The 12,002-nt window shown below is 45.6% G+C and overlaps 1 protein-coding gene across 4 annotated transcripts; it reads right to left on the reverse strand.

Moving 5' to 3' along the window:
• Positions 1–369: 369 nt before the first annotated feature.
• On the reverse strand, positions 370–8,110 carry asb14b (ankyrin repeat and SOCS box containing 14b). Of its 4 annotated transcripts, none has more exons than XM_052057312.1 (9): positions 7,601–8,110; positions 7,478–7,530; positions 4,729–4,860; positions 4,481–4,639; positions 4,163–4,408; positions 3,833–4,001; positions 3,225–3,759; positions 1,353–1,506; positions 370–1,271 (listed from the first exon to the last, which is right to left on the reverse strand). In XM_052057312.1, the coding sequence occupies exons 1-9, from the start codon at positions 7,723–7,725 to the stop codon at positions 1,081–1,083; spliced, it is 1,764 nt and encodes a 587-aa protein (XP_051913272.1). In that variant the 5' UTR covers positions 7,726–8,110; the 3' UTR covers positions 370–1,080. The 4 variants fall into 4 exon arrangements, with proteins under 4 accessions (XP_051913272.1, XP_051913275.1, XP_051913274.1 ...); XM_052057315.1 differs by having other exon boundaries at positions 3,225–3,362; positions 3,504–3,759; positions 4,163–4,639; XM_052057314.1 differs by having other exon boundaries at positions 3,225–3,362; positions 3,489–3,759; positions 4,163–4,639.
• Between the last annotated feature and the right edge of the window lie 3,892 nt (positions 8,111–12,002).

Below are 12,002 nucleotides of genomic sequence, written 5' to 3' on the forward strand. Positions count from 1 at the left end.
CAGTGGTTAGCACGTCGGCTTCACAGTGCAGAGGTACCGGGTTCGATTCCAGCTCCGGCCTCCCTGTGTGGAGTTTGCATGTTCTCCCCGGGCCTGCGTGGGTTTTCTCCGGGTGCTCCGGTTTCCTCCCACATTCCAAAAACATGCGTGGCAGGCTGATTGAACACTCTAAATTGTCCCTAGGTGTGAGTGTGAGTGCGAATGGTTGTTCGCTTCTGTGTGCCCTGCGATTGGCTGGCAACCGATTCAGGGTGTCCCCCGCCTACTGCCCGGAGACGGCTGGGATAGGCTCCAGCACCCCCCGCGACCCTAGTGAGGATCAAGCGGCTCGGAAGATGAATGAATGAATGAAAATGAAGAGCAATTTTATTTTTCTTTTTATTTCTGCTGTGGACACCTAATGAAACGGATGTCCTGTTCAAAGTTATATGGTCGTCGCATCTGCCATATTGGATGTGGCCATTGTAATAGCCCTCAACTCAACTCAACTCAACTGTATTTATAGAGCACTTTCAAACAGCCATCGCTGCATACAAAGTGCTGTACATGGAGCAACTAACATATGCAACAGTAAAGCAACAAATCAGTAACAAAGACGGTAGAAAGCACCGAACAGCAAAACCAAGAACAAATCCGAGTCATGCTGAGTCAAATGCCAAAGAATACAAGTGAGTTTTGAGGCGGGTTAAAATCATCAAATGATATTCGGAAAAATTGAATTAGACTGACAGAATACAATCACAATTGTCCAGTGTTAATCCAACATCTTGTGGCTTGATGACAGCTCTCCAAGGACCAAGTGAATGAGACTTCTTCACAAATCGTTTCACTTTGCCACATCCATACAATATGTACTGTAAATGTTGTCAATGATAATACTTGCCATTGGTTGTCGCAAAGGGTGCCATTCAAGACTATCGACTGGGAGTGGTTGTGCATCAAATATAAGGAGCGAAATACTGTAGGCACTATCTGTAGGGCAGTGGTACAGTCATGGATCATATCCATTAAAGACTCTTTTAATCACATGGAGAATGACAATGTCATGCAACTTGGTACAATATAATGGAACTGAGGCGTTTATGACATGACTGAACACACAGTATCTGTGCTGCCCCTGTGGTACACATCAAACTCCTTGTAACGTAGGTACTCTTTCAGTATGGGGGGAAGAGGGAGGTAAGTGATTAAAACGGGTGCTTTCAAACGTAGTCCGTTAAGGTGCTCTCGAATCTTCAGCCGGCACAGGTGCTTTAAGCTTCGCGCATTTCCTGGGAAACAAATCAAATCAAAAAGATCACTTGAGGTCAACAATGCCTAAATGGCTCAGGAGGTAACAAGGAAGTGCAAACTTTGGATGTGGCAGATCTGTGCCCATTGCTTCTGCTCCTGTAAGACGTCCCTCAGTTTGGCGCAGAAGGAGACATGGTTGGTGTAGTCGAGCATGATTCGAACCACCTGAGCAGAAAACTGCTTGAGCCAAGACACTGTTATCACCTCACAAAACTACGGGAAACAACAGGATATCCGGTCACTAACACTGAGACTTCCTGATAATATATTTCCTCTACATCTGCAGTCCCCAACCTTTTTTTGCACCATGGACCTGTTTCATGGAAAGCAATTCAGTAGTGCCTTGAGATACAACTTGAATTCATTCTGTGAGCAAGCGCATAATGCAAAACACTTTTTAAATAAGAATAATGGCACTAGAATAAGCGCAGCACAATTAAGGTCCTTCACTTGTCAGGGTTCGTTCACCAAAGGTTCAGTAGACAATCGGCCACAGTTTTAGTGTTTTTTCTTGTCACAAGGACATTTTGAACAAGTTCAGAATCTCTGGTGAAAAGAAAAGTACAGGTGAATGTCTGCCGACCGTTTTCTTTGTACAGGATAAAGAATATATAACTGTCAGTATTTTAATATTATCGGTCTTTGTTGTTTGTGTTCAATATATTTACTGTTAAGGGCTGTAACACCACAATATAAATGCTATTTAGAGATCACATTAGTACACCAATGGAGTTCCCCATTATGTGTAAGCATTAGCAGTAAGCTAACAGCCTAAAAGCTAAATGTGGTTGTTTTCAATACACAACACATAATTCTATTTCTTTTCTGTTTCATTTGACAATAACCTTCAGCTACAAATGGCAATGACTAGTTTGACCCCAAGAGTGGTTCACTATTTGCCACACTTTTGCTTGTTGCGAAGTCGACTGAGTTGCGTTCGATGCCACAATACAATGATTGTATCTCAAGTTTGTGCTTGCAAGTCAAAGCAAAAAAATAAAATAAAATTAAATTAAATTAAATCAGCTGAACAAGAGGTTGTATCTCGAAAATCTCAAAAATCAAGTAACCGTTTTCTTAGTGTGCCACTGTAATTTATCATCCTAGAAACAAACGAAATGATTAATAATCCAACCCACCATCATGTTTATGCATTACGCTTACAATTAGTGGGAGCTTTGTGCTTGTTTCTCTTGAGGGTAATGGGAGACAATGACATGCAAATGTTTTATTCATGTCCAGTCTACTCTAATTGCTTTCCAATTGCAGTCATGGCAGAAAATCCATCTACACAAAGATGGGATGCTGGACATGGATGTTATTTTTTCTGTGCTTCTTTTTATGGCAGTTGTGAAGGCTTCCTCGTTGCCTCATTTGCATGCTTGTCCATGCGGACGATAAACCCATATTTTAAGTAGGACTATTGATACAGATATTTTACACGTTACATTGCGCTCATTCTGGACACGGAGTCACCACCATGCTGGAGGTCCCGGTATTGTTTTGTTCCAGTGCTGGTTGATCCATCCATCCATTAATGTTCTTATCCGCTTTATCCTCACAAGAGTCGTGGGGCATGCTGGAGCCTATCCCAGCCATCTTCAGGCAGTAGGCGGGGGACACCCTGAACCGGTTGCTTGTTTATTCTGTGACAGTACGACATATTTATTTCTAATCCGCACCAACCTTTTGCCATAGTTTTTTTTTTTTTTTTTTTTTTTACTTTTACTTGGCATATCACGCTTAAGTGCTCCTAAACTGCCTAAGTGCTACTAAACTGCCTAAGAATTGTTGCATTTGCTTTATGAGTTCCACATGTCGGCTAGAGCCAACTTTTACAGGCCCAGTACCAAATGTCTTGTAGACCGGCATTGGTCTGCTGCTCAGTGGTTGGGGACTGCTGCTTTCCTACGGTTTCTGAACCATCTCACCACCATATCTTTGATGTCCGATGTTGTCCAGGGAGCCATGTCATGGCAACTGTCACCATACGGGCAATTGAAGCATCGCTTTACATCATAGCCGTGGTTCAGAATCATTCTCAGCATGACTTCATCTTTTAATGCATACTGCAGGGCAGAGGGAAAGTGGGTGGTGTTGACGCGAGAGTAATAGTTTACATTTGCCCCAAACTTCAGCAAGGTATTGATGAGTTCATAGTTGCCCTGTCTCATTGCCACTTGTAAACAAGTGACAGGGTCCTGGTTCACCATGGCCCATGCCTCCAGCAACAGGCGAGTGCACTGAAGATCATTGTTGGACACAGCGAAAAAAAGGGCAGACTTGCATTCATCATCATAGTTGCGTCGCATCCTCGGGTGTAACATTTGGTTTGGGTCAAAGTCAGCTTTGAGCAGCACCTCCATGCAATGTGCATGCCCTTCAGCAGTCGCAGAGTGAAGAGGACTCATCCCGCTCTCTTTTATTGCACACAGTTTAGTCACTGGGATGAGACGCTGCAATGCCCTGTCAAAGAACAGGTGGGGTAGGAACAAAGCTGTGGGTACAACTAAAAAGAGAATAGCACAATGTTTCTCACAGTATATGACCGTGGTATGCCGCACGGTGAATTGGCAGGTGGCCACTGTATGAGGGCAAGTTAGCATCTGCTCCATGGTCCAACAGCAAGGATATTACATTGGGGTTTCCTGATGCTGCTGCCTCAAACAAGATACTGCCAGACTCTGATTCACACTCAACATTTGTCCCTACAAAACAAAAATTGATTTGCGCTATGATTGGACAAAATATATGTTAATAAGTGGGAAAATGAACAAAGAAACACATTTGATAGCCACTGAAAACAGAGGCATTAAATACATTTAACATCTGCTCATATCCAATTCCGTTTACTCCAGCTCATCGTTACCTTTCAGTAACAAGTGCTCCACCACATTTAGATGCCCTTTTTGTGTAGCCAGAGCAAGTGGTGTTTTCTTCATTATGTCACACGCATTTGGGTTGGCACCGGACTCAAGGAGCAGATAGACAAAGTTCTCCAGGCCAAGGAAGGCAGCCTCATGCAGCGCTGTCCTGCTTAGCGGGCCTAGCTGATCCACTTGAGCATCGTAGTGGAGCAATAGTGTTGCCAGGTCGTACTGGTCATTTAGAATCGCTGAGAAATAAGGAGCAACAGGGACATAAAAATGAAGGAAAATACTCATTTTTATAGAAATACAGGAACTACCTGCCATTAATGGAGAATCTTGCTCATCGTCCTGGAGATTGGGGTTACAGCCATTTTGTAAAAGAAATGTGGAGTTGTGCCTACGGCCATAAACTACCGCTAAAAACAATGGTGTCTCCCCCTTGAATGTACGACATTGGGCAGCCCCAAATGGTGAAGCTGGAACCCAAACAAGAGTTGACATCAGCACAACAGCTGTGTGTGGTCAAACATTAGTCGTACATGACTAAAAGCGTAAATGACTATACCTGAAAAGATTATCTTGAGTATGTGCTTACTCTCCTGTACTGCAGCTGCGTGCAGAGGGATCCACCCATGCTCATTAACTCTTGACAGAGCCTCTGGTTGTTCCATTAGTCGTTTGACTGCACCCTCATCACCTGTCGGAAGACATTAATACATGAAGGCATGTATGTTTAAAGAAGGGCGGCCCGGTAGCCCAGCAGTTAGCACGTCGGCTTCACAGTGCAGAGGTACCGGGTTCGATTCCAGCTCCGGCCTCCCTCTGTGGAGTTTGCATGTTCTCCCCGGGTCTGCGTGGGTTTTCTCCGGGTGCTCCGGTTTCCTCCCACATTCCAAAAACATGCGTGGCAGGCTGATTGAACACTCTAAATCAGGGGTGTCCAAACTTTTTGCCAAGGGGGCCAGATTTTATGTGGTAAAATGTCGGGGGGCCGACCTTGGCTGACATTCTTTACATTGAACAACAATATTGTTCAACAAATTTTAGTAAGCCAGTCTGTTTCACATTTCCATTTTTATTTTAATTTCAACAATCTTAAGAATTTCTTTTGGTTCATTTGAAACAGGAATTTGAAATATGACATATCAGTCAATATAAACACGGAGTGATGTCTTGTTAACTCGTCAGTGATGCCCTCTAGTGTCTAAATGCTATTACTCATTTAGTGAATGCTACTACTCATTTAGCCACTAGAGGGAAGCAGTACTCTATGAAACATCACTCGCCAGTCTACGAGACCTCAGTCAATGCAACACGTGTTCCATTGCGCCCAACCTGCGGGCCAGACGGCACTGATTTTATGACGGGGGGCCAAGGGCCGGATGAAATTCGACCGCGGGCCGGATTTGGCCCGCGGGCCGGACTTTGGACATGCCTGCTCTAAATTGTCCCTAGGTGTGAGTGTGAGTGCGAATGATTGTTCGTTTCTGTGTGCCCTGCGATTGGCTGGCAACCGATTCAGGGTGTCCCCCGCCTACTGCCCGAAGACAGCTGGGATAGGCTCCAGCACCCTAGTGAGGATCAAGCGGCTCGGAAGATGAATGTTTAAAGAAAGGGCATGAAAAGCATCCTCCTCTGGCTTAGATTGATTATTACATGTAGTGTACAGAAAAAAAATACCCCAAACTCTTGCGCAAATAATTATGGAACTAATAGAATCTCTGAAACATTGGAAATGCATCTGTAATAAGGTATCAAATAAGTCCAAGTCTTACTGGAGTTCCTTGTTTGCAGTGCATCAATCTTACTGTATAATGTGCGTAAAAATGCAGTGGCTTTATTAAGATGTGCTATTTAGAGTTTCTCCGTTTTCTGGGATTCTTTGACATTCACAAGTCTCAAGAAAACTCCATGTGCCATAATTTACAGCCAGCCCTAGGCTGAGTCATGCCTCTTTGGTGGTTGCGCCATGGACGTATCTACAGTAACAACCTCTTGCGGTTGGAGCCAGAGGGCAGCCATCTTGTGTTGCCTCATTACTGTCAACTTATTGTTCTCACAGTACATTTTGTGAACACTAGGATCCCTATATGGAGTAACAAGAGCCTAACAGAGGGAGAACTTTACTGGCTGCATCAACCATTCACAATATATTATCTCAGTATTGTGACATATGCCACAAAAGGGACAACATTCGACTGCAACGGACAATTAGGACTGCAGAAAAAAAATCATTGGCACCGACCAGCCCATTTTTGAGGACACACTACAAGAACCAAGACAAGGGCACGGAAAATCCTCCTGGACCCCCCCACACTCTGCCCACCACCTTTTCCAGCTCAGGCAAAAGATTTCATTGTTCATTCTTCTGATACCATGATGCAGATGAATATGAATTTATCATATCAATGATAAATTCTGATATTTATTTATCATTTCATCCTTACCAATGAAATTTACATTTAGAGCTTCTCCTTGACTTAGTGGTTATAACGTATGCCACACTGTTGCTTTTTCGCCGGAGAGACAGAAAATACTGCCAAAACTCAATAGAGAAATCAAAGTACTGCCTTCAAGTTATGTGTGGCATCGTAAAGTGGCCACCGGTGGCTTCCCTTCTCGCTACGACGGGTAAGGCATGCTCGTTAGTCCAGTGTTATATATGGGTATCTGTGTTGGGCCCAAAATCCCAGTTTTACACATGATGCTTATGTCGAAAGTCAGGACCAGAGAATGCGCACAGATGCAGGGTGAGCAACATGCGTGTAAAAAAGCATATCCATAAGGTGCATTCATAAGCTGCATTTCTCCAGGCACTTCTAATTTCCATTCCTTTGAATGTCATCTACTGCCCTCCCAAAAAGGCGCATAAATCAATGTCGGCAAATTCGCTGTCAAATGGTGCAGCAGAACAAAGACAATCGCAGAGAAGAGGGCAGAGATGTGTACATTTTGAAAATTATCATGGCCATCGTTTAATAAACTCATGTTGCTTATCGGGACCTCACAGTAAATTTACATGTTCCGGTGTTTACTGTGCAACGCTAAAACGTAGCATGCTCCTGTCAACATGTAAGACTTCCAACATAACATTAAAATATTTCCCCAAGTTGATGCAACATTCGCCGGAATGACAAGTCCTCGTGACTCAACAAAACAAATCGCACAAAAACAATAAAATATGCTGAATTGATTCGTTTTGTGGCATTGCATTCTTAATATTTTGTTGTTGGACAATTTTTGGAGGCAATTTGCATGGATGATGGAGAATGCCTTGAAGGCACTGAAACATGCAAGAGTTAACAGCATCTTACCCTCCGCAATTGCTTTGAATATATCATCAGGGTCTTCGGTAACTTTCAGATGACTACAGTAAGAAAATAAGTGGTGAAGCAAGAAATAATAATCAGTGACGTAAACATTGCATCAACAATCACCTTGGATTCAGTCCCTTGAGCTTTTTGTATTCAATGAGACTTTCCTCTATGATATTTTGGGTTGTTTCATCTTGATCCGAGTCATCTTCGGATTGAAAAATGGCTTCTTTTGCTTCCGTGTTCATCTGTTTGCCAAGGAAGAGTCAGCGTTTGATTGGTTATGTGAAGAAACAGGGGGTGACTGAACTGCATTGCCAAACAGGGTATTGCCACACTCATTGTTCAATGTTGTTACAATAGACGTCAATGTCCATGACATATCACAAAAATAATAAACAATAAAGAAAAGTGGGTCAAATTCACAGATGTTCCATTTCCTAAATTCAGCATGAGTTAACTTTTGCCAAAAGCCACTTGATAGCAGAATTTATACAAAGAAGGAAGCATGCCTCTCCGAGGTAAATTAATGCATAACATTGCAACTGATTACTGTTTAAAAAAGACCCTTTTATAAGCAAGCGTGAAATGTGGACACATTTAAAAAAAGAATCCACTAATTAAACTGGCAATATTAACGGTTGTAATGACTGGTAGTGGCGTGAGATGTTTGGGTGTTGTCACTAGTCGCTCGACGGCTGAAACGGCGACTTCCTTCCTCTCCACCAACGTCTTTGCCTCCCAGCTGCATAGGTTCCTCCGCGGGTGCTGTCTCCCGGAATACTCCACGATGTTCCTCACGGTATGGAGTGCGTCGGAACGGGAAACGATCTCCCCCACGCTCCCGGCCTCGCTCCCTCAAGCGATTGTCCATGAGGAGAGCGAGGTCGATCAGCTCCTCCAGGTCGGTGCTGTGGTCGCGGGTCGCCAGCTCGTCCTTGAGTTGAGAATTCAGGCCGCGACGAAACAGTCCACACAATGCTCGATCGTCGTATCCGCTTTGTGCTGCCAGAATCCGGAACTCGATAGAGTAGTCTGCGACCGATCGCCTTCCCTGGTGGAGGGCGAGTAGCCGACCCTCTGCCTCTCGGCCCCGCACGGGATGGTGGAACACCCGGCGAAATGCTGTCACGAACTCAGGGAACGACGATTGGAGAATCGGCTTGGCGTCGCTGGTCGCAATCGCCCATGACGCCGCCGGACCTGTCAACAAACTCATCACATAGGCCACTTTGGCGGCATCATTAGCGTAGGCAGACGGCTGTTGGTCGAATATGAGTGAGCACTGGTGAAGGAAGTGGCCACACTGCCCATGCTCACCCCCATAACGAGGGGGGTGTGGAAGCGATGGTTCCCTCGACATAATGGTATGTGAGGGGGGTGCTTCCGGGGTGGCTGGACGGCCCCCGGAGGGAGGGGGTCTCCGTTCCTCCACCCGCACTAAACGAGGTTCGAAATCGTCGAACCGATGAGCCAGCATGGAGACCGCGCCTCGGAGTTCCGAAATGGCTTGGCCCTGCTGACTCATCTGTTGCTCTTGTCGGGTAAGAGCGGACAATATTTTCTCGATATCTGCAGGATCCATGTTGGCCGGAGAATTCTGTCACGTTCTGCCCGAAGCGATAACAGATCACTCCGTGCAGAACAAGGAAGTAAAGGGTTGGATCCCCGGAAAGCAGACAACGAAAAAATCTTGTCAAACAAAAGGTGTCTTTAATGACAAAAAACAGAAAGAGCCTGACAGGGAAAAACGGTAACAAAAAACGCTGATCAAATAAGGACCAGGAGTAACAAAGAAGGAAAAAACAACTGAAAACGCTCGCGGAAAACAAAAACACGAGGAGGGCCTGAATTGGCGAAAATACGATAAGTACAAATCTTAGAGGCAAAACGCGAATCACAAGAGTATCGGCCGTAAGGCAAGAAGGCAACGAGTCAAATAACAAATAGCGAAATAGAGCACGAGAGACTATGGCACGGCGTGGAATTCTCCGGCAGTGAGTCAACTGCCAGAGTCTCCTAATAAAGGAAGAATAATCATCCCGAATGAATAACAGGTGTGCAGTCGGCGGGGAGAAAGCCCGCCCCCTGCAGGCAGGCACGGAACGTGACACAGTGGAGTTGGACACCCTTGTATTCACGCGCTACAGCTATTTATAGTTCTTCAACTATAAATAAGATTGTGGTGACTACCATGCAGATTACACCGACTGTAGTTTTGATCCATAGCTGAAGCCATAGCTCAGATCAATTGGTGCAATTTTAACCAACCACCAGAATTCCAGGGATTATTACTTTAGTCAGTGTGCTAAGGTGTTTGAGGTTCATGTACTCATCACGGCCAACAGACAGTCTATTGAACTAGATGAAAAGACAAAGTTGCCTAAACGGAAACTAACTTCAGAGATCCCCGTGTGCCTGCAGCTCATCTGATCTGACAACAGAGCAATGTGTTCTGAATGAATTACTCTCCGTTTGCTCGCTGAAAATTACAAAAAAAAGAACTGACCTGAGCACATACTGTAGTGCTTGCAACTCATAACACTCACATTATAACACAATTCACCTTTCAACTTTGAAATTTAAGTAAATACCATTAAACCCTCTTCAAAAACACAATTTAAAAAATTAAACATTTTTAAACTATGAAAAATAAGATAAGAAAACCTTTATTTGTCCCTCACTGGGGAAATTTGCAATCTACTGCAGCAGAATTGAAGTGGGGGTAGAAAAGAAAAACAAAGTATTGCATGCACAAAATAAATGTTTCTAAAAAAATGAACTGTACACAGTACAGAATGCAATATAAAATATAGATATAAAGTATATGCAACTGTATGTATGCTGCGTAAGGTGGCTGTGCTATTTACAATGTATGGATGGGGTGAGTCCAGGTTTTGTGTGTTTATTGAGCAGCCTAACAGCAGTCGGTAGGAATGAGCGGCGGTATCTCTCCTACTTGCAGTGCGGGTGTAACAGTCTCTGGCTGAACGAACTACCAAGTGCTGTCAGGGTGGGCTGGAGGGGGTGGGAGGGACTTTCCATCATAGCTTTTAGTTTAGCTAGCAGCCTCCTGCTGCCCACCTCCTCCAGAGTGTCCAGGGAGCAGCCCAGGACAGAACTGGCGTTCCTGACCAGCCGCTCCAGTCTGTCTGTCCCGGGCTCAGATGCTGCCTGACCAGCAGACAATGCCATAATGGATAGCCGAAGCCACCACAGAGTCATAGGAGATCATAAGGAGTGACCCCTGAACTCCAAAAGACCTTAGTTTCCTGAGTAGGAAGAGGCTGCTCTGTCCCATCCTGATCAGGGCGTCTGTGCTGGTAGACCAGTCAAGTTTATTGTTGAGAAGTACACCCAGGTACTTGTAGGTTACCCTCTCTATGTACATACCCTGGATGTTCATCGGTGCAGGTGATGACTGTTTCCTGCAGATATCCACCACCAACTCCTTAGTTTTCCCAGAATTGATCTGGAGGTGATTCTGCTGGCACCAGTCCACGAATTCCCCGTCAGTCTCTTGTTCTCCCGATCATCTCCTTCTCTAATGAGGCCGACAATCGCAGAGTTGTCAGAGAACTTCTGAAGGTGGCAGGTTGGAGTGATGTATCTGAAGTCCTAGGTGTAGAGGGTGAACAGGAATGGAGCCAGGACAGTCCCCTGTGGCGCCCCAGTGCTGCAGAGAAGCCTGTCCGACTCACAGCTCTGTGCCCTCACATACTGCAGCCGGTTTGTGAGGTAATCTGTAATCCATGATGTGAGGTGGTGGTCCACGCCGGCGTGCCGCAGCTTGTCCTCCAGTAGGTTGGGCTGGATGGTGTTGAAGGCACTGGAGAAATCAAAGAACATGATCCTCAGAGTGCTCCCAGCCTTCTCCAGGTGTAACAGCGCCGAGTGGAGGAGGTAGATGATGGCGTCCTCCACACCGATGCCGGGCTGGTAGGCAAACTGCAGCGGGTCCAGTGATGAGCTCACCAGTGGTCGCAGGTAGGCGAGGAAGAGTCTCTCCAGCATCTTCATCAGGTGAGATGTCAGCGTGGCGGTCTGTAGCTGTTGAGCTCCTTCGGGTGGGGGGTCTTGGGCCCTGGGACCAGGCACAAAGTTTTCCACAGCTGTGGAACTCTGCCCAGCTTCAGGCTCAGGCTAAACATGTGCTGGACAATGTCACACAGCTGGTCAGAGCAGGTCATGAGGAGCCGGGAACTGTTGTCCGGACCTGCTGCATTCCTCACCTTCATCCTCCTCAGTTGGTTCCTCACCTGCACTGTCGTAACAGACAGGCAGAAACCAGGAGACAGACTGGGGGTTGCGGGTGTAGTGTTTGTTGAGAGGGCAGTTTGTTGTTGGAAGCTGGTCGTGATGGGGTGGGGGGAGTCCACAGTGAGAGTGGGTGACACTTCAGGGGGTGCTGGTGGTGGGGCGGAGGGACAGACGTCTGGTCAAACCGGTTGAAAAAACGGTTTAGATCATCTGCCCAATCCTTGTCCCTCAGTCTGTCTTTGGGATTTTGTGGCCTGAGATGGTT

The sequence above is a fragment of the Hippocampus zosterae genome, chromosome 2 (assembly GCF_025434085.1).
Source record: "Hippocampus zosterae strain Florida chromosome 2, ASM2543408v3, whole genome shotgun sequence".
NCBI classification, from domain to species: domain Eukaryota; kingdom Metazoa; phylum Chordata; class Actinopteri; order Syngnathiformes; family Syngnathidae; genus Hippocampus; species Hippocampus zosterae.

What these genes read in the sequence shown, in the direction of transcription:
- asb14b (XM_052057311.1), bottom strand. Translation starts at nt 7,725, where the DNA reads ATGAACACGGAAGCAAAAGAAGCCATTTTTCAATCCGAAGATGACTCG. An exon ending in ATTCAAAGCAATTGCGGAGG is followed by an intron (nt 4,861 to 7,477) that starts GTAAGATGCTGT and finishes GTCTTCCGACAG; the next exon opens with GTGATGAGGGTGCAGTCAAA. An exon ending in GCATACCACGGTCATATACT is followed by an intron (nt 3,760 to 3,832) that starts GTGAGAAACATT and finishes GTTCTTTGACAG; the next exon opens with GGCATTGCAGCGTCTCATCC.